Here is a 21,008-nt window from a genome sequence, read left to right on the forward strand (position 1 = left end):
GATGAAGGGTTAAGACGGATCTATTTACAGTCCCATCATTTAAGCCTTCTGGGACATTTCAGGACAAATTTTCTGTCTCCTTCCTTTTCTTTCCTCCCTTTTCTTTCTCGGTCTCTCTTGGTCTCTCTGTTCCTCTGCCTCTCTCTCTCTCTCTCACACACATACACATTCTCACACAATATTTTAGTCACCTCTTTAGACAAAAATGACATGAAATGTCCTGGCCCTTCAAAATAAGTTTAAGAAGAACTCATTGTCCGTTTGGCATTTAGAAAAATGTAGTAGAACGTGTACTGGACCGGGCTTAAGCAAGCACCTGCTACGTGCCTCGAACTCTGCCAGGTACTTTGCACCTGTCATTTCAATTCACCTCCATATAGCAACCCCATTTCACAGATGGGAAATCAGAGATCCTAGCGTTGCCAGTAACTGTCATTCACTCCCAGTCTCTGGGCCTTACTTTACCTTCTGAACAAGGTGGCTGGATTTGCTCCCAAAGGAGTATCAGAATCAATGGGGGGTACTTTTAAAATGACAAATTCTATGACTAATTCTCCAGCTTCTCCACAGACCTGTGGAATCAGAATCCCCAGGTATAGACTCCAGGGGTCTGTTCCACATGCTCCACAGGTGATAGCGATGATGAGCCAAGTTTGGGAACCAGCTGCTTACCACCTCTGCGAGGTGGAAGAAATGAAAACTATCTTAGGGGAAACGAAAGCACTAACAGTCCATTCTTACAAAAATTTAAAAGTGCCCTGTTCATTTAGAAGACCAAAATGTCCTTCATAATCTGGGGTAGATGGGAGCCACCAATACAAGGAGCAAAATCCCAGTATGGCAGGCCTCATGGGCACGGCCCATAGCTGGCTAAAAAGGCTGTCTTATCAGAACTCAGAAAGAGCATATTTTCAAAGAGGTCTCTCACCACAACTTAACCTCAAACAGGACAGACTGGCAGGATTTTGCATTTTATCACAACAGGCAGGTGAGTGTGCTACAGCAGAACCTCATTAATGCTTTAGTTTTAAATCAGCTTTTGCTCTGGGGCATTCTGCAGGGTTGTTAACATGAATAGACTTCTGCAGGGCGCCTGGATGGCTCAGTGGGTTAAGCCTCTGCCTTCAGCTCAGGTCATGATCTCAGGGTCCTGGGATCGAGTCCCACATCGGGCTCTCTGCTCAGCGGGGAGCCTGCTTCCTCCTCTCTCTCTCTCTCTGCCTGCCTCTCTGCCTACTTGTGATCTCTCTCTGTCAAATAAAATAAAATCTTAAAAAAAAAAATAAAAAATAAATGAATAGACTTCTGCAGTCTACCCAACCCTCACTTCCCCTCACCCCCCCATAAATGGCCCAGCCCCTTTCTGGCCTGTACGGAGTATGGGCTGGATCACACCTGGCCAATGATTCCCCCACCCCCACCATTTGGGATATATTACTTAGAGCTGGTGGTCATAAACCAGTAACAAGGCAGAGTTTACATATGCTTTCTGTTCTAGTTTCTAGTTCAGGCATTCCCTGGGGAAGGCAGACTTCACGCTCTCATAACCAGCTGGGAGCTGGGAGCAATCAGGCCCTTAATGGCCAAAACAGAAAGGGACTGCATCACTGAGCACCTCTTGACAGCCAAGGTCTTTCTTCCTGAATGATAATGACATGAAATGTACTCCCCCTGCACGTGTGTGCGTGTGTGCATGCAGACGCGCACAGGCAGGGCACACGTAGGCACCTAAAATCCAGCAGGTCCAGCACCCTGAAATAGCTATCTAATTTAAGTTCATGATGTCTTTGCAAAATCCCAATGGAACTTTTAGAATGAAAAGTCTGGATGGTCTAATGGGAGACAGACCGGCGTGGTAGAAAGAGGAGCGTTAGATTGAAGCCGCAGAAGACCCTGGATTCTAGTCCTTTGGCCTCTTCCATGAAATATATAACTCTGGGCAAGCCTCCCTGAACCGTGTTTCTTCATTTGTAGCTCAATGGGATTGGACTAGCTAATCTCTCATGGCCCTTCCAACATTCAAATCATGGAGAAATGTCCACTATGGTGAAATTTATTCAGCTACACATCTGTCAACTAGACCGACTTTGTTAAGACTTAAGGACTATGTCTAGGGTAACTATGAATACCCAGCACCTGGCAGAGTGTCATGAACAAAGCAGCTGCTTAATAAAATGTTTACTAAATAAACCTTCATGCCTAGAGCCCCATCAACTCCTTATCCTTTAACTCCTTATCCGTTCCCCACCTTATTTTTTGTATTTAGAAGCAGTACAGGAGAACACGTTTTCAAGATTCATTATGCTGCTGTCAAGTGACCAATATCAGAGGGAACCTTTAAATATTTCCATACTCTGTCTTTAATGTTGTCTCCTCATTTTTCCTCTTATTAAAGACATCTCCACACGCCTGGCACTCCTGCGTTGTGTCTGACACATAGTGGGCCCTCAATCACTATCAGATGGGGGAACTTATGAACACATCAACTTTTCATTTTTCTGGTTCTGTGAGATTTACTTCTGTAGAAGGCCCCAGAATCTGGCCTCAAATTATAAAGCAGCCAAGGGAATAATTAGGCACTGAAGAACACTATCGTTAGATAGGACATTTCTGTTCATTTTACTATAAAATATTTTCTCAGTAAATGTGTTTTAAATGGCTAACATTGTGAATGGGGCAATTAGAGCAGCTCCGTGGGTAGCCATGCCACGGTTTGCACCATCTCTGTCCTCCTTCCTAGTTTAATTCACCAAAGAAACCAATTACCCCTATCGCTTTGTATTTCCTGAGTTTAAAGTCAGACTAAATGGCCCGATCTGCCCTCCACATTTTGGGTAAGCAATGGCTCTGAGTACACAGCAGTTGCACTGTATAGAAGCTGAGAGTCTGTGTCAACCAAACAAGCCCAGCCCGGGTATGAGTCCCAGTTCCCCTACCTTCGTTTAACAGCTTTGAGATCCCTCACAAGGGATTGAACCCCTTTAAGCTGCATTTCCCCCCTTTGTAAAATGAGGACAAGATTAGGACCTATCTCATGGACTGCTGCGAAATAATATTAGGTGAACTGGCCAGCCGAGCCCCTGGAATGTGGCTGGAGTTCAACAACAGTAGTGTAGTATATGATTTTGCTGCCTCTGTCCACCCAGCTGGGAGCATTTGGGGATCAGTCACGATGACCTTCATGAAATCTGGTGGTAGCTCTTGGCCGTGTGTTCTGCTCTACACTGGAAACTGGGTGCCCCCCTGGGGTTCTGAATGTGCGCACTCTAGCTTGGCAGGGGCAATGTGACCGAAACCAAGACAACTGCTGCCCCTGTCACAGAGCCCATCACGGGGAGACTGGTATAAGCAAGGCTGAGGAAACAACCGCTGGACCGCACGGAAGCTTCACCTCACTTGAGTTCTTGTGTACGCTGAGTTAGTGGCTTCTGGCTGGGCCTCCTGTTTAAAGTCACCACCCAAAAGGGTGACAGGATACATGCAATTAAGACCACGAGAGGGAAATCAGAATCAGAAAAATTGGTGATAATGTAATTGAGGGGAAACCTGATCCATTTCTGGATCGTGGCTCTTCTGCAAACTAGAGCTGGGTGCCCTGGGGTGAGTTACAGTTTCACGGAGCTTCTGTTGCCTCACTTATGAAATGGAGGTAATTACACCCACCTCACGTGATTGTCATGAGGATTACAATGACTAACAGCAATGGGAAGGATAGCCAATATTTACTGAAGACTTACCATGGACAACATGTATGCTAAACGCTTTAACACATGCTATTCTCTATAAAGAAGATATTCATTTTAGCCTTATTTTATGAATCAGCTGTATGACAGATCAAGATAAGATAATTCACCCAAGGTCTCACAGCAGGTAAGTAGGTGGAACTAAAATTCAAGCCAGGCATTATGACTCCATAGCCTGTGGTCTTTTTCTTTTCTTTGTTTTATTTTGAAGATTTATTTATTTATCTTGAAGGGGGGCAGGAGAGAGATATAGAGAGAGAGAGCTCGCACAAGCAGAGCGAGGGGCAGAGGGAGAGAATCTCAAGCAGACTCCCTGCTGAGCTCAGAGCGCAATGCAGGACTCGATCCCACGACCCGTGAAACCACGACCCGAGCCAAAATCAGGAGTCGGACGCCTAACTGACTGAGCCATCCAGGCGCCCCCTGCATAGTCTGTCATCTTAATGTGCCGCATAGCTCTGTGAGATCACTCAGTCCCTCTACCATCTCTGCCTACCCCCGATCTTCCCCTCACTCCTCTCCCTCAGCACTGGATGCTGGCCAGGCTGCCCCACCCCAATAGGACCCAATTCCTCAGAAAATGGCAGACTGGTACTCACGGTGGTGGTCAGCTTTCCTCCATTCTTCTGGACATATTGGATGGAATCATGGATTGTCGAAAAGAGACCAAGCAGGACGTTCTCCATGTCGTAGATCCTGTACATGCCGTTCACCAGATCTTCCAGAGACAGGATGTATTCTCGCCAGTACTTGTCGATCTCCACCACCCCGGCCATACAGCCTTGCATGACCACGTTGCAGTAGCCACCACAAGGCTTGACCATCATCAGTCCCTGGCAGTATGAGCAGTACCACATTCTAGTGAGCATTCGGCCACAGTCTTTACTGAACTTCAGGTGATCGGTGGTGTTGATCACCTCAATTCCGAGATTCAGGGCCTGGAGGAAGATCCGGGTGACTTGTAGTGACTTGGAAACCTGGGTCATGATAAGCTTGGGGAAATTCCCAAACACTTTCAGGTCGCGCCTTGCCCCTCGGAGGCACTCATTGATGTCTAAGGCTGACTCAGGCAGGCCGGGGTTCATAAGCTGGGTGTAGATGACCGGGAACAGGCTGTCGAACAATTCATTGACCATGTCATCCACGTTGATATCAGAACCCAGGATGTACAGAGACACGTCAGTGAAAAATTCACCCACAAACTCGAAAGCTTGTGGGGTCAGGCTCGGGTAGTTGTTCTTGAACATGGCATTGGTGTAGTTCTTGGCGTGGCGGACAACAATTTCAAAGGCTTCTGCAAAATAAGAGATACAGAAATGCCTGGAGATTAAAGCTTGAAAACCCAGGGTGCAATTGAATTTGAGATTTCTCTATTGCTCTGGTGATTAAAGTCCCATTTGCCTTAAATAATTGACTCATATTCATTTCTGCCTCTACTCCTGCAGCTGTTTGCTCCTATAAATCAATTTTCCTTTCTGAACATGAAGTCCAAACCCTGATGTGTGCATAAATTCTTAAACACACAAATTGTATTTCAAATGACAAAAGCCAGGATTCGGTTAACATTTCGGCGTCTCATGAGAATATTGATTAAAAATTGGCCCAATGAGAAGTTATTTCTCTTTCTCTCCTTGATTTATTCAGTTAAAAAGAAAAAGTATTTGGAGACGTTTCATTTTCAGACAGAGATAAATATTTGACAACAAACCGTATAGCACCGTATAAACTCACATAACAATTTAAGCCCGTACAGCCCTGGAGGAGAGGCGAGTTCTTAGCCGGGAATAAAACCTATCACGATTTAATCATTTTTGGTAGATTTTCTCAAGATAACTTTAAAGGAAGCAATCTGACAGATTGCCAGACCTGGAAATGGAATGTATCCCCCAAATGGGTATCTGGATGGAAAAAAAAAATAATCCACGCACTTATCTATACATTTGATACTGCAAATAACACCTCTGGTATTTGCAAACTGAACATCTGGAAGGATGACTGCTAAGCTTCCTTGGTGAAGTTTGGCTTCCACATGCTTATCTACTCTACAGAGACTATAAGTTCAAGATTACATCTGCTGCCCCTACCCCCTGGCACAAGGCCCAATTAGTGTCATTGGTTTGAGAAAGAAAGTAGTAATGTCATCATCTCATTTTCTCCAAGCTGAAACACTCCAGACGCAAATTATCCCAAATAATCAGAGTTCCACATTTATATGAGGGAAGGGAAAACAACCATAATGATAGGGTTTTCAAGAAATAAGACAGCTTAAAAACAAACAAAAATAACCAAGTTTCCTGGGACATTTAAAACAAACTTAGTACTTTCTTTCATTTCCTTCCAAAGTGCAAAGGTCCATGACAGATGTAGTCTAAATGATGCCAGTTCATGAGCCTTGAAAAATCAAATTATTACTACTTTCAGACTTCTATAGAGATTGCACTCCACCAGCTCCTTGGGATCACTTAGTCCAACATCACAGTCATCTGCGGCAGAAGTGAGTCTAGGTTGTGCCACCACCATCTGCTCCAGATCCCTCACAAGGTAGAACACGCTTGCTAGATTCTTCCCTGGGGCTTATGACATGCCTAGCAATGGCTAGCAGATGCCAGTGTAATTCCACTGGGCTTCCAAGCCCACTGGAGAAAGTTAATCTTTATTTCCATCAACTGCTATGTGCTCATTTGTTTGTTTTGTTCTATTTTGTTTAAAACATAAGGCAATTCCTGGAAAAGTCATCTATTTTATGGCAATTTCTTCCTAACCCCACATGCTACTCTGGTCTCAATCCTTGTATCTCGAGGCTGACTGAGGCCATGAAGCCAAGAGATCATCCAGTCCAATACAAAGGACTGGTCAATGAATTCTTTTATGTCATCAGAAATTTGGAGATTTAAAACTATTCATTCATTCTAATTTCAGCTACCCATCATGTATTATATATTAGGCTGTGTGGTAGGTGCTCGGGGTATAGAAGTGCTGAGTCAATGGAGATAAATGGTAGATCATCCCGTCTTAAAAGTACTCACGAGCTATATGCTTTGGTGTTTACAAAGCATTTCTAAGAATATTATGATATCTGCATTTTACAACAATCTTCTGAATTTGATATTGTGATCCCCATTTTATGGTTGACGGGACTGATGCTTAGCAGAGTTTAAGCACATTCCCAGGGTCACATAACTGCAAAGTAGAAGTAGCAAGCTTAGACTAGTGTCTCCCAGCCACAGTTACACTCTAGCTGCCCTCGGCCCTAGAGCCAGCACACATGTCCTCAAAAATCTTTGTAGAAAGTTAAGTTCTTTTAAAAGCTCATTATTTTCTCATTGGCTTTGCCTCTCCAGGTGGAAATGTATTAGAAGAAATTGCAGCCCAAGGACCGACAAAACAGAAGCTCACTTTCACCTTTGCCTTGGGGCAGCATGAGGTAAAGGAAGGAGGACTGCTACCTTAAAATGAATTCTCTACAAGGCAAATTTCATCTCTAGCCCACAGTTCATGTGTTCTCTAACGTGCAAGATATATGACAGTGAAATTCCGTAGACCGTACTGCCCTAACCGCCCCCCCCTTTTTTTTTAAGTTTCTGCTACCAGCACTGCTGGATCAATAGAAAAAGAAAATTACAAAAGATCATGAACTCTTCTACAGAAAGAATAACAACAATGCATATTGCAGGGGGAAAGGGCTCCAGGTTCACATCTAACCTCAAGCTCACACGTGCTCCCCGCTCTAACTTTGGCAGCTCGGAATCCACTTAGCACATCCCTGGGTTTTGCCCAACCCCCTTACTTCTACATCACAGGACAACAGACCAAACCATAACTGCTCAAGCAAAAGCTCCTTGGGGACTTTGAGGAGCCCATGCGAGGTGAAAAGTGTTGCTCAGCTAGAAGTTGGCAACTGGAAATTTCATGAAATGAAGCCAAGGGCTAGAATTACTGCAAGGAAGTTCAACCCATTGATTTTTTTGGTGTGTGTGTGGGGGGGAGTCAGATAATAATGTACACTTAAGCTAGAGGAGGATTTCCTCTGTCTCTTTCCTGGAAGGGAGTCGAGAGTTATGTCCAGGAAAAATCAGAACAATATAAAAATCAGAGCTATAAAGAAAAATTTGGCACTGAACCCTAAAAAATATGTTTTACAATATATAAAAAGCTAAAAGATACAGATAAATAGAGCTAATAAACTGAGTTAATATACATCCCAATATAGCATGTTTTCTATATTTGTAGATGCCCCCATCACTATCCCGGGCACCACTACCTGGACACACTCTAGTGTTGTCAACATTGTCCTTAAACTATGGTGTGCAAAAGGGGACGCAATTCTCCAGATGTGATTTCATAGTGAATTTTGCAATCAGGCTATCTATTACCTCTCTTTAAGTGGTCCAACAACTCCTCCTACTAACCACCCTCCCTACCTCTGGACATATGGACTACCACTGTAGCAAAATGACCATCTTTAGTATTTGGTAATGATGTTTCTGGATTCAGAACCAGACAGAAAGAAATGTATTCTCATGGGCCTTTCCAGTAGAAGGCTGCATACTTTCAAAAAGGAGATTACACTTATGGCTGGAAGAGAGGAATGAATGAGCTGCTGAATTCCTTCAAACCCTTAAGAATAGGGCAGTCCTTAAAGAAGCAGGTTTTTTCAAAGCATTTTCCCCCACATTGTAAGAATGGCAAAAAACATTATAAAAACATTCTAAATTTCTAGGATACACGCTAAGTAATAAGTTGGACTCAAAATGGTCCTTGGCTTCAAGCACAGGTACTTCAATGGAAAAAGTAACATTTACATGGTACCTGTAGCATACGTGCCAGGATCTGTGACAAACTTGCTCACATATGTCCTCTCATTTAACTTTAACATAGCCATATGTATTTGGAGTTATTTTTATTTGACTGGTGAGGAAACTGAGGCTCAGACAGGTTAAATGACTCTACAAGGTAATACCTACAATTAAATATCATGGCCTGAATTTGAATGTAGGGCAGTCTAGCACCAAGCCCCTTATTAATCTTACAACATGCATCACCCTTGAAAACTGGATATTTGAAGACTTCTGGTCTTGGTGCCAACATGCAAAGAGCTTAGAATTCATTGTTCCCAGGCTCCACAACAACACAAAAGCTGAACAAACTGAAAATCAACAATTCTTCTTAGACCCTTCAAGGAACTGAGGTCACAGGGCAAACCATCTCCCTGAAATACGGGAAGAGAGGCAAACACAGAGAATCACAGGTGCGATCACATCTTACCTGGAGCAGAAGCCACTAGAGTCATCAACTAGGAGGAACATTTATAGGACAATTTTGAAAAAATGACAGACAAAATGTGGACTAGCTTGAGACCTAAAAGCTCCTGGGCCCCCAGTATTATAGGCTCCCCACACTTCCATGGGATTTACCTTCAGGAAACATACAGAGCTCCCATGGTGAAGATCTAAGAAAAGTCTCCTTGTTTTCAGGCAGCGGGAAGAGAAAAATAATAATTTAGGAATATACCATGAGCATTCTCCATAATAAATATCTGCTCTCCAAAGGACACCACTTTACCAAAGGCTAATATATGTGGTAGGAGGGCAATTAGACAAGTCTAGGCCCCTCTAGTTCTCTTGTTCTACCTTAAGGGAGAAGACAAAAGCTGAGAAAACCTTATGAAGTTCACGGCCCAAGGACCTAGACTCACTGAAAGCCTAAGATTAATCATAAGATTGCAGACCACCTCTACTTCTCCTATAATTTGCCATCAGAAAGACAAAGACCCTATTTAAGAAAGAGTTATTAGAGAAACCCAAAAACAATTGGTGAGGGAAAAAAATAAAACAAGGGAACTACGGAAAACTAAAGCTACTGGCATTTATAGTTACAGCAAACATCAAATAGCCTAGTTCCATAAAAATTCACACTAAAAGGGGCGCCTGGGTGGCTCAGTGGGTTAAAGCCTCTGCCTTAGGCTCAGGTCATGATCCCAGGGTCCTGGGATCGAGCCCCGCATCGGGCTCTCTGCTCAGCAGGGAGCCTGCTTCCCCCTCTCTCTCTGCCTGCCTCTCTGCCTACTTGTGATCTTTGTCAAATAAATAAATAAAATCTTAAAAAAAAATTCACACTTAAAGTGTAAATACCTTAGTTCCTATCACCCTGTATCATGCCTTACTTTCAACAGTCATAAGCCATGCTAAAAGGTAAGAAAAACAATTTGAAGAGACAAAGCAATAATCAGAACCATAATCAGATATGGCACAGATTTTAGAAATATCAGGCAGGGAATTTAAAATAACTATTATCAACGTGTTAAAGGCTATAAGGAAATAAGTGAACAACATACAAGAACAGATTGGGTAATGTAAATACAAAGATGGAAAATGTCAGAAATTTCAAAAGGAAATGTTAGAAATCAAAAACACAAACAAATGAATCAGTGAGCTTAAAGAAATATCCATGGAAAGTTCCTAAACCAAAATGGGGCAAGGAAAAAAAAAAACACAACAACAGAAAAGAACACCTAAGAACCATGAGACAAATTCAAAAGGTGTAGAATATGTGTTATTGCAATTCCAGAAAGAGAAGGTAGAGAGAACAGTGCAGAAGAAATATTTGAGGTAATAATGACCAAAATTTTCACAAAATTCATGATAGACACCATCCAAAGCCCCAGGAAGCTCAGTGAATAACAAGCAGGTTGAGTATCAAAATATCTACTCCTAGGTATATCATAGTTAAACTGCAGAAAACCAAAGAGAAAGAGAAAAATCTTCTAAGAAGCCAGAGGAAGAAAAAGTCATATTATTGAGGAACAAATAGAAGAATTGTATTGAACATCTCACCAGAAACCATGCAAGCAAATAAGAGAGGGGAGTGGGATGCCTGGGTGGCTAAGTTGGTCAAGCATCTGACTCTTGATTTCAGCTCAGATCATGATCTCAGGGTCATGAGATCGAGCCCCACATCAGGCACTGGGCCTGAAACCTGCTTAAGATTCTCTCTCTCTCTCTCCCTCTGCCCCTTCCCCACCCTGCTCTCTCTCTCTCACTCTTTCAAAAAAGAGAGGGAAGTGAAATATTTAGTGTTGAAAGAAAAAAACCTCACAATGTAGAATTCTGTTTCCAGCAAAATTTTTATTGAAAAGGGAAGGAAAAATAAAGACCTTCTCAAACAAAAATAGAAACAATTTGACATAGTAGACCTGCCTTGCATAAAATGTTAAAAGCAATTTTTCAGGGAAATTGTATAGGTCAGAAAATTGTGTCTACATAAAGAAAGGAAGAGCATCAGAGAAGGAATATATAAAAGTAAAATAAAACATTCTATATTTCTTTCTTAAAAAACTGATCTAATAAATAACTGTCCAAAACAATAATAGCAACAATGTATTTGGTGATTATAGGATGTGGATGGAACAGGAGAGAGAAATTTGGAATAACCTGTTATAAGGTAACTGTACTACCAGAGAAGCAATACAGTGTTATTTGAAAGTGGATTTAAAATAGTTGTAGATTGTATGTTGCAAAGTTTCTGGAAACCACTAAAATTTTTCAAAAAGATGTATAATTGATATGCTAAGAGAAGAGAAAAAATGGAATCATAAAGAATGTTCACTTGGGGTACCTGGGTGGCTCAGTGGGTTGGAGCCTCTGCCTTCGGCTCAGGTCATGATCCCGGTGTCGTGGGATCGAGCCCCGCATCTGGCTCTCTGCTCAGCGGGGAGCCTGCTTCCTCCCCTCTCTCTCTCTCTGCCTGCCTCTCTGCCTACTTGTGATCTCTGTCTGTCAAATAAATAAATAAAATCTTTAAAAAAAAAAAAAAGAATGTTCACTTAAAACCAGAGAAGGTAAAGAAAGAAGGTTAAAAGCATCCATAACAAAGAATAAGTGCAATGCATAGAAAGCAGTTACAAACATGGTGGATACTAATCCAATTATATCACTAATCACTTTAAATGTCCATGGTTTAAATACACCAAGTAGGGACACCTGGCTGGCTCAGTTCATAGAGCATGCAACTCTCTATCTCAGGGTTATAAGTCCGAGCCCCATGTTGGGTATAGAGATTACTTAAACATACAATCTTTAAATACACAAGGTAAAAAATAGAGACTAGCAGAGTAAACATAAAAACAAGACCCAACCATAGATTATCTACAGAAAACACATGTTAAATATAAAGATTTAGATAAAGAGAGAAAGACATACCATGCTAACACTAAGAAAAAACTAGAAGAGCTAAATTAATTTCAGACTAAGCACACTTTGGAAGAAGGGAAACTATTAGGGATAAAGGGGTCAATTCTCCAAGAAGACGTAATCCTTAATGTGTATGTAACTATCAACAGAACATCAAAATATGTGAAGCAAAAACTGATAGAATTATAAAGAGAAATATATAAATCCACAATTATAGTTGGAGACATCAACATCCCTCTGTCAGTAACTAACAAATACATCAGGCAGATAATCAGTAAGGATAGAGTTGAACTGAACAGCACCATCAATCAAATAGATCTCATTGACATTTATAGGATACTTCATCCAACTACAGAAGGATATACATTCTTCTCAAGCTCACATGGAACATTCACCAAGACAGACCACATTCTGGGCCATAAAATACATCTAAACCCATATAAAAGCATAGAAATCATGCCAAGCATATTTTCAGACCACATGGATTTAAATTACAAATCAATACCAAAAAGATAACAAGACAATATCCAATCATTTGCAAATTAAACAACACAATCCTATATAATACATGGGACAAAGAAGCCTTAAGAAATTTAAAAATATTTTTAATTAAATTAAAATGACAATACAACTTACTGAAATTGGGATGCAATAAAAAAGAATGAAATCTCACCATTTGTAAGAACATGGATGAAGCTAGAGAGGCTAATGTTAAGCGAAATAAGTCAGAGAAAAACAAATATCATATAACTCCATTCATATGTGGAATTAAAGACACAAAACAAATGAGCAAAGGGAAAAGAAAAAGAGAGAGAGAGAGAAACCCCCCAAACAGACTTTTTAACTATAGAAAAAAAAAAACCTGATGGTTACCAGAGGGGAAATAGGGTGGGGAGATGGATGAAATAGGGAAGTGGATTAAGAGTGCACTTATGATGAACAGAGTAATGTATAGAATTGTTGAATTACTATATTGCACACCTGAAACTAATATAACACTGTATGTTAACTGTACTGGAATTAAAAGAAAAAAACTTAGTAAAAAAAGAAAAAAGATATTGGTGGGATGCAGCAAAAGAAGTACTTAGAAATTTATAGCATTGAATGCATATATTAGAAAAGAAAAGTGATCTCAACTCAGTAAGATTTCAGCAAAGGAAACCAGAGAAAGAAGAGTAATATAAACCTAAAGCAAGCAGAAGAAAAGAAATAATAAAAATTAGAGCAGAAATCAATGAAATTGAAAACAGAAAATCAATAGAGAAATAGGGCACCTGGGTGGTTTAGTCAGTTAAGTCCAACTCTTTTTTTTTTTTAAGATTTTATTTATTTGACACAGGGAGAGAGAGCACAAACAGGGGGAGGGTCAGAAACAGAGGGAGAAGCAGGCTCCCCACTGAGCAGGGAACCCAGTCTGGGGCTCCACTCTAGGACCCTGAGACCATGACCTGAGCCAAAGGCAGACGCTTAATGACTGAGCCACCCAGGTGCCCCAAGCGTCCAACTCTTCATTTCAGTTCAGGTCATGATCTCAGGGTCATAAGATCGAGCCCTGAGTCGGGCTCCATGCTCAGCAAGAAGTATAGTTGAGATTCTCTCCCTCTCCCTCTACCCCTCCCCCAGCTTGTGCATGTGCGTGCACACGCGTGCACATGTGCTCTCTCTCTCTCAAATAAATATATCTTTTTAGAAAAGCTAAAATCAATAGAGAAATCCAATGAAACCAAAAGCTAGTTCTTTGAAAAGATCAATGAAATTTAAAAATATCTTGTCAGGCTAATCCAAAAAGAGAGATAAAAAACACAATTTACTAATATGAGAAATGAAAGAGTCAGTACTATTGATTCCATGGATATTAAAAGAATAATACATGAATATCATGAACAACGCTATGGCCATAATCTTGATAAAACTGATGAATTGCCCCAATTCCTTGAAAGACAAAGCTACCAAAACTTAAACAAAGAGAAATTGATAATCTAAATTGGCCTGTATCTATTAAAGAAATTGAGTAATTAAGTAATGACCTTCCAAAAGGAAAGCACCAGGTCCAGGTGGTTTCACAGGTGAATTCTACAAAACATATAAGGAGGAAAGAATACCAATTCTCTATAATGCCTACCAGAAAACAGAAGAAGAGAGAACACTTCCTAACTCATTTCTATGAGCCCATCATTACCCTAATACCAAAACCAGATAAAGACATTTCAGGGAAGAAAAGCTATAGACCAATATCATTCATGAACATAAAAGCAAAAATCCACAACAAAATATTAGCAAACCAAATCCAGCAATGAATAAAAAGAGTCATACACCATGACCAAGTGGGATTTATTTCAGACATGCAAGTCTGGCTTAACATCCAAAAAACCAATTATATTAACAGGCTAAAAAAGAAAAATCACATGATCATAGCAATAGGTGCAGAAAAAAAAACATTTGCCAAAAGCCAACACAATTTATGATAAAAGCCATCAGCAAGTGAGAAAGAGAGGGGGACTTTCTCCACCTGATAAAATATACCCACAAAAAATTACAGCTAACATTGTACTTAATGGTGAGAAACTAGAGGCTTTGCCTGTAAGATCAGGAACAAGGCAAGGATGTCCCTCTCAACACTCTTATTCAACGTCGTAGTTAAAGTCCTAACTAATGCAACAAGACAAGGAAATACAAGGCATACAGATTGGGAAGGAAGAAATACACTGTTTTGTTCACAAATGACAGGACTGTCTACGTAGAAAAATCCCAAAGAACTGACAAAAAATTCTCTATGAACTAATAAGTGATTAAAGTTACGTTGTAAGATACAAAGTTAATACATAAAAGTCCATTTTTTTCTATATATCAACAATAATTAACTGATATTTTAAATTGAAAACACTATACCATTTACATAAGCACGCCAAAAAATGTAACGCTGCTTAGGTATAATTCTAACAAAATATGTATCAGAACAAATAGAGAGATCCTCCATGATTATAGACAGAAAGACTCAGTAATATGAAGGAGTCAATCCTTCCCAACATAATCTATAGATTCAATGGAATCCCAATCAAAATCTCTGCAAGCTATATTGTGGATATCAATACTAAAGTTTATATGGAAAGGCAAAAGACCCAGAATAGCCATCATGACACTAAAGAATAACAAAATCGGGGGCACCTGGGTGGCTCAGCGGGTTAAGCCTCTGCCTTCGGCTCAGGTCATGATCTCAGGGTCCTGGGATCGAGCCCCGCATCGGGCTCTCTGCTCAGCGGGGAGCCTTCTTCCTCTCTCTCTCTAATTGCCTCTCTGCCTACTTGTGATCTATCTCTCTCTGTCCAATAAATAAATAAAATTAAAAAAAAAAGAATAACAAAATCGAAGGACTGGCACTATTCGACTTCAAGAACTCTACTATAAAGTTACAGTATGGTAAACATACAGAGCCTGGAAAAAGACTCACAGAAAGGACATAGGCAATTCAATGGAGAAAGGACAGTCTTTTCAGCAAATGGTTCTGAAACAATTGGATACCAATATGCAAAGAAATAAATCAAGTTAAAGACATTATATCTTTCATAAAAATTAATTCAAAATGGATTGTAGACCTAAATGTAAAATGGAAAACTATAAGACTTCTAGAAAATAACATGCGAGAGGATTTTGATCGCTTCGGGTTTAGCAATAAGGTTTTAGATACAACATCAAAAGTTCAATCCGTGAAATAAAAAATTGGTAAGTTAGACTTTTTTAAAAGTCAAAACATATGTTCTGTGATGTTAAGAGAATGAAGAGAAAAACATCTGTTAGGAGAAAGAGAAAACAAGCCTCAGACTGAAAAAAAAATATGGCAAAATATATCTGATAAAGGACTTGTACCCAAAATATGCAAAGAACCCTTAAAAGTCAACAAGGAAACAAAAAACCCAATTAAAAATGGACCAAAGATCGGGGTAGATGAATATCTCACCAAAGAAAACCAGCAGGTGGCAAATAAGCCTGAGAAAATATGCTCAATGTCATGTGTCATTAGGGAATTACAAATGAAGACAGCAATGAGATACCACTAGACAACCATTAGAATGGCTAAAATTAATCACACCGATGATACCAAATGCCAACAAACACGCAGAACAACACTGCTGTTGCCAAATAGTTCAGCCACTTTGGAAGATAGTTTGGCAGCTTCTTAGACAACTAAGCATACTGTTACCACATGATCCAGCATATGTGCTCCGAGATATTACCTAGGTGAATGGTTGTAAACTCACATTCACACAAAAACCTGCACATGAAAGTTTATATCCACTTTATTTATAATTGCCCCAAACTGGAAGCAAGCAAGATGTCCTTCAACAGGGTAAACGGAAAGCGGTCCATCCATCCAATGGAATACTATCTACTGACAAAAAGAAATGAGCAATCAAGCCATGAAGAGATAGGAAGGAGCCTCAGATGTCTGTTTCTAAGTGAAAGAAGCCAGTCTAAAAAGGGTATATATATATTCCAACTATTTGCCATTCCGGAAAAGGTGAATCTATGGGGACCCTCCCCGAAAAATCAGTGGTTGCCAGGGCTTTGGGGGTAGAGAAGGAGAGGGGTGAATAGGCGAAGCATGGGAATTTTTTTTTTTTAACAAACAACCTGATTTTATTTTTTTTAAAAGATTTTCCTGATTTATTTGACACAGAGAGAGAGAGATCACAAGGAGGCAGAGAGGCAGAGAGAAAGAGAGGAGGAAGCAGGCTCCCTGCTGAGCAGAGAGCCCGATGCGAGGCTCGATCCCAGGACCCCGGGATCATGACCTGAGCCGAAGGCAGAGGCTTTAACCCACTGAGCCACCCAGGTGCCCCGAAGCATGGGAATTTTTAAGGGGGTGAAATAGTTCTATATGATATTCTAGTGGAGGATACAAGACATAACACATTTGTTAAAACCCACAGAACTGTGCAATGCAAAGAGTGAATCTTGCTGTAAATTATGGACTTCAGCTAATAATAATGTGCTGATAGTGGTTCATTCATTATAACAAATGTACTCCACTAATGCTAATAACGGTAATAACAAAAGAAACTGTGTGCAGGGGAGAGGGAGCAAAGAGAAACTTCGTACTATTGGCCTGATTTTTGTTTAAATCTAAAACTGCTCTAAAATTTAAATATTATCTTTTAATGAGAAAAACTGGACCTTGGAAATTAGTCCTTGATGCAGCCAGTGACTAGAACTCCTGGAAAGTGTTACGTCACTTTGCCTTCTTCCTCGATCTGCTTTGACACTTCCTTCATGAGTTAGGAAGTTCTAGCATACAGTAGATGCCATATGGCATCAATGTAATTTTAACTGCAAAAACCACCAGAAAAAGTCAATGGTCCAAAACATCCACATAGGCAACACGTTTTAGCGTTATTGTCGAGTACTGAACAATTTCTTTAAAAATCAGCCACATAAAAATGGCAAGTTTAGGCTGTAAGAGAAGCCCCCGTGTTTTCTAGAATAGTTCACAGAGAAGATACTCAAAGGGTTGTTCCAACTTCTGCTGGGATTTTTATTAATTCTTCCAGTGAATCATTTTAATGTTCTTCTCAGGTCTGTGATGGCCCTTGGGGGAAAGTCTATATGTACATACGTATGTATGTATGTATGTATGTATGTATGTATGTATGTTTCAATCTGTGAAGTGATATCTGTAATAGCTCTTGAAAAATACATTCTTTTCATTGTTTTCCCACTCATTTCTTTACTTCTAATTGATGTACCTAAGTATTTAGAAGCCTCACATGTGAAAGTTAAAAAGAAAGGTTACATGCACTTACAGTCTAGTCCTGGGCCTGCACAAATAGATGGCTTCAACAACGTATTCTCCCGAGTTTGAGTAGCAACTATAGAAGTGTTTGTATTCACGTGTGGCCAGACCCTTGTCAGGGACTCATTAGTAGCCCAACACTGTCTTCCTCACAATTGTCAGGGCCCGAGGTTGGACATGCATGCAGGGTCCTTCCAAAATCTTTTCTCTTTTAACCCTTCAGCCATATCTTAAAAATTTTCCTCAAATGTATATAACAACTTTATTAGGTAGGCACTAACAATGCGGGCTTCATCACAGCTCAGAAGACGTAGGTCTGTCTTCTCACTGGATTTAGGAACAAGCCACTCTTGGGAAATCAGGAAGGTGGTGAAACAGAAGACTGTATGGGAACTCCAGACAGTGAGTCTTCTAGAAGTTATTGGGGGATCAGGAATTCATCTTACTGGGAACATGCCATGAATAACTCTGGTCCTCTTAAGAGAATATTGTGGGCCAGCGTTTTTCATGCTGGACCATACCTTGCCCTATCACCTTGATGAGGTAGTTCTGTTATATGACATGATCCTTAGTCTTTTCATTCTTCACTGTCTCCAAGGCTTCCACTTGAATGAGCCAACTTTTGGTTGACTAGGAAATATTCTTACCTCTCCAAGGTTCCCATGGTGAAGAAATAACACCTATACCAAAGGAGGCACTGGGGTCATATTCTCAGATTTTGCAGTTCTCTCTTTACAAAAGAAAGCCCAATAGTATCCAAGGAAGCAAAGTTCTACTGTCACTCTGAGATGTCACGATGAACAGTGAAAAAGCCCCCAGGATTCACCAAATCATTCCACTAATTGAAATCTTCTCTTTTCCTTTTTTTTTCCTTTTTTTTTTTTTTTTTTAAAGATCCTTCTCTGATGAGTTTATGGGGACTGGACATGGGTAACTCCAGACAATCATGAAAAGAATGGCTTATGTCCTAGCTAAACCAAAAAATCACAGCAACATTTTAGGTCTGGTTACTGTCTTTTTGACCTGCGAAATTTCCTTTTTATCGTGTGTGACCATAATTCCAGATACCAAGGCTAAGGGGTTTCTTCTCTGAACCACCTACTGTTCCTAGCCATAGCTTGGGAAAATAAAAGCCGGCTTTTGAAGACACGTTGAATGCAAGATTCTGCTCCAGAAAGAGGGAAGGGCTTCATATAAAGGTTCCGATGCAAACATTCTGTTAGTGCTTTTATCTAATAAAGGCCTGTATTTCCTTTCGATACAACTTGAGATATGAAAAAGAAAGAGTGCAACAACTAGGGGGACAACGAATGCGTTGCTTTCACCTAGTCTTGCTTTTATCTGCAATTCTTCCCTCCTTTAACCACTGAGATACGAAATAAGTACCCTAAGAAAGGGTTACTGTCAGGAGTTTCTGCAACGACTGTTATTGGAAAAAACTGTGTCTGTAACCTGTTATTAAGGATTTCCATGGCACTTTGTATTTCCGCAAGTGCTTCGCAGCCAAAGCTTCCGTGATTACAAAAGCACCAGAGTCCTCTTCCCCATGGTGACTGGAAGATGCCTTCTCATCCTTCCTCCTCTCACTAATGAGAACTCCCTGATCTGAGTCGACTTAGAATTTCTACACACTCCCCTCGCCCCCACTAAGGCCTTATCCATTCACATACTCAACAAGTACTCACTGAGCACTCTTTATAACAATTTTCTTTTCACTTTTTACACCCAGAGAGCCATATCGCGACTGTCTGCTCTCTTGTGAAAAATAAGGTGAATTTTGGCTAAGAGATCCCAAGCCCCAAGGAGCTGAGCTATCGCCGCTCCCACTGAACCATAACACAGTCACTTAAGAAGTGTGTCCAAACCAAATTTCAATTTGTTTGGGACCTCAATTATTACAGACCCCTGACGTTATGGGAAGTCAATAATATTAACCACTTGCTAGAAACCTATTTAAAGACCATTTCCGAGGCATCTGAGCTGTTTCATTAGATTGATTTCACTTGTATAAAGTGAAATTTTTTTCCATTTAATGTGTACCAAATCCACACTATCTGCCAGACTGTGAATAAAACATGCAAACAAAATGGTTCTTAGGCCCTAGAGGCTTACAATAACCAACTATGATAAAGTATGGGGTGGCCCATTTCCTTTGACAAGCATAAAACACCTTGTTCTGAAAATCTGTTACAGCCTAAGTACACACAGTATCATAGCTGAAGTGTTTCAGGTCATTTCAGAGTTTAAACTGTTGCATTCTCACTTAATTCTCTTCCTTATCGCTCACCGGAAGTCAATGTGAGTGTATGTGGCAGGGGGAGGGGAGAGCGATGCACACGCATGCATGTGTGCAAACGGTAGTTCAGGGAATTATTATTACACCAACTTCACAGATAAAGTGGCTGAAGCTAAGATCAGCTCTAAGGCATACAGGTACATGGTAGTTGGTGACAGCAACACAGGGCTCCTATCTGTGCAATGTTTTCCCCCATCATATCCATTTCCTTCCAGGGAAAACATTGCCTGGCACTTAAAGATTGGCTTTAGGCATAATAAGAACTAATATCCGTGGAGCATTTACATGTGCCAGGCAGGATTTTGAGTGTTTTGTGTGAATTAATTCATGTACGATCAGAACCATCCTATGGCGGAGAGAGGGTATAATATTGTCCCCACTTTACAGATATGAAAACTGAGGCACAGAGAGGTCAAGCAACTTGCCAAAGGTTATACCACGGGTAGGTAGAAAAGCCAAGATTTGCACGCAAACAGTCTGACCCCAGAGCTTACCCATTAAAACACTATGCAATAATGACTCAAGGTATGGGTAGCTCCTCTTCCCTGCTACCCCCCCCCCGCCCCACCTCTTTCCTTTTCTTTTTGGCTCAACTCTAAAAAAACAAAAACAAAAACAAAAACGGAAAAAAAAACCCTTAATATTTCAGTTGTTGGGCTGCACTGGGTTCACTGGACATTTTAGTAAAATAACTCCATAACCTGGTGAAGATGCGAGGAAGACGGCAAAAGTCTAAACGATTCCAACTACTTACAAAGAATGGTAATTCCCTAGAAACACACTGCCTGCAGTGCCGTATAGCCATGGTGAAATGGAAATTATAAGAAAAGAAGTGAAAAAGGTCAATACTGTGCATTTCCTAGGGATTATTGATATGGGTATCAAATCTCAGAGCTCTCAGCTCTAATCATAAAACTATGGTATTTAATTGAAAAGCTAGCCTTTGTGAAAAGGCCAGGCCCTCCCTTGAGCCACAGTTCCTTCAAAGTGCT

At 40.5% G+C, this 21,008-nt stretch overlaps 1 protein-coding gene across 1 annotated transcript in view; it reads right to left on the reverse strand.

The window, feature by feature from the left end:
• GPC3 (glypican 3) overlaps positions 1–21,008 on the reverse strand; it is a 401,574-nt gene that overhangs the window by 187,358 nt on the left and 193,208 nt on the right. The window contains exon 3 of the mRNA XM_080794945.1: positions 4,343–5,037. Within this exon, the coding sequence (XP_080651071.1) occupies positions 4,343–5,037 (695 nt within the window). The remainder of the gene's footprint in view (positions 1–4,342; positions 5,038–21,008) is intronic.

Source organism: Martes martes (genome assembly GCF_963455335.1).
Source record: "Martes martes genome assembly, chromosome: X".
Classification (NCBI taxonomy): Eukaryota; Metazoa; Chordata; class Mammalia; order Carnivora; family Mustelidae; genus Martes; species Martes martes.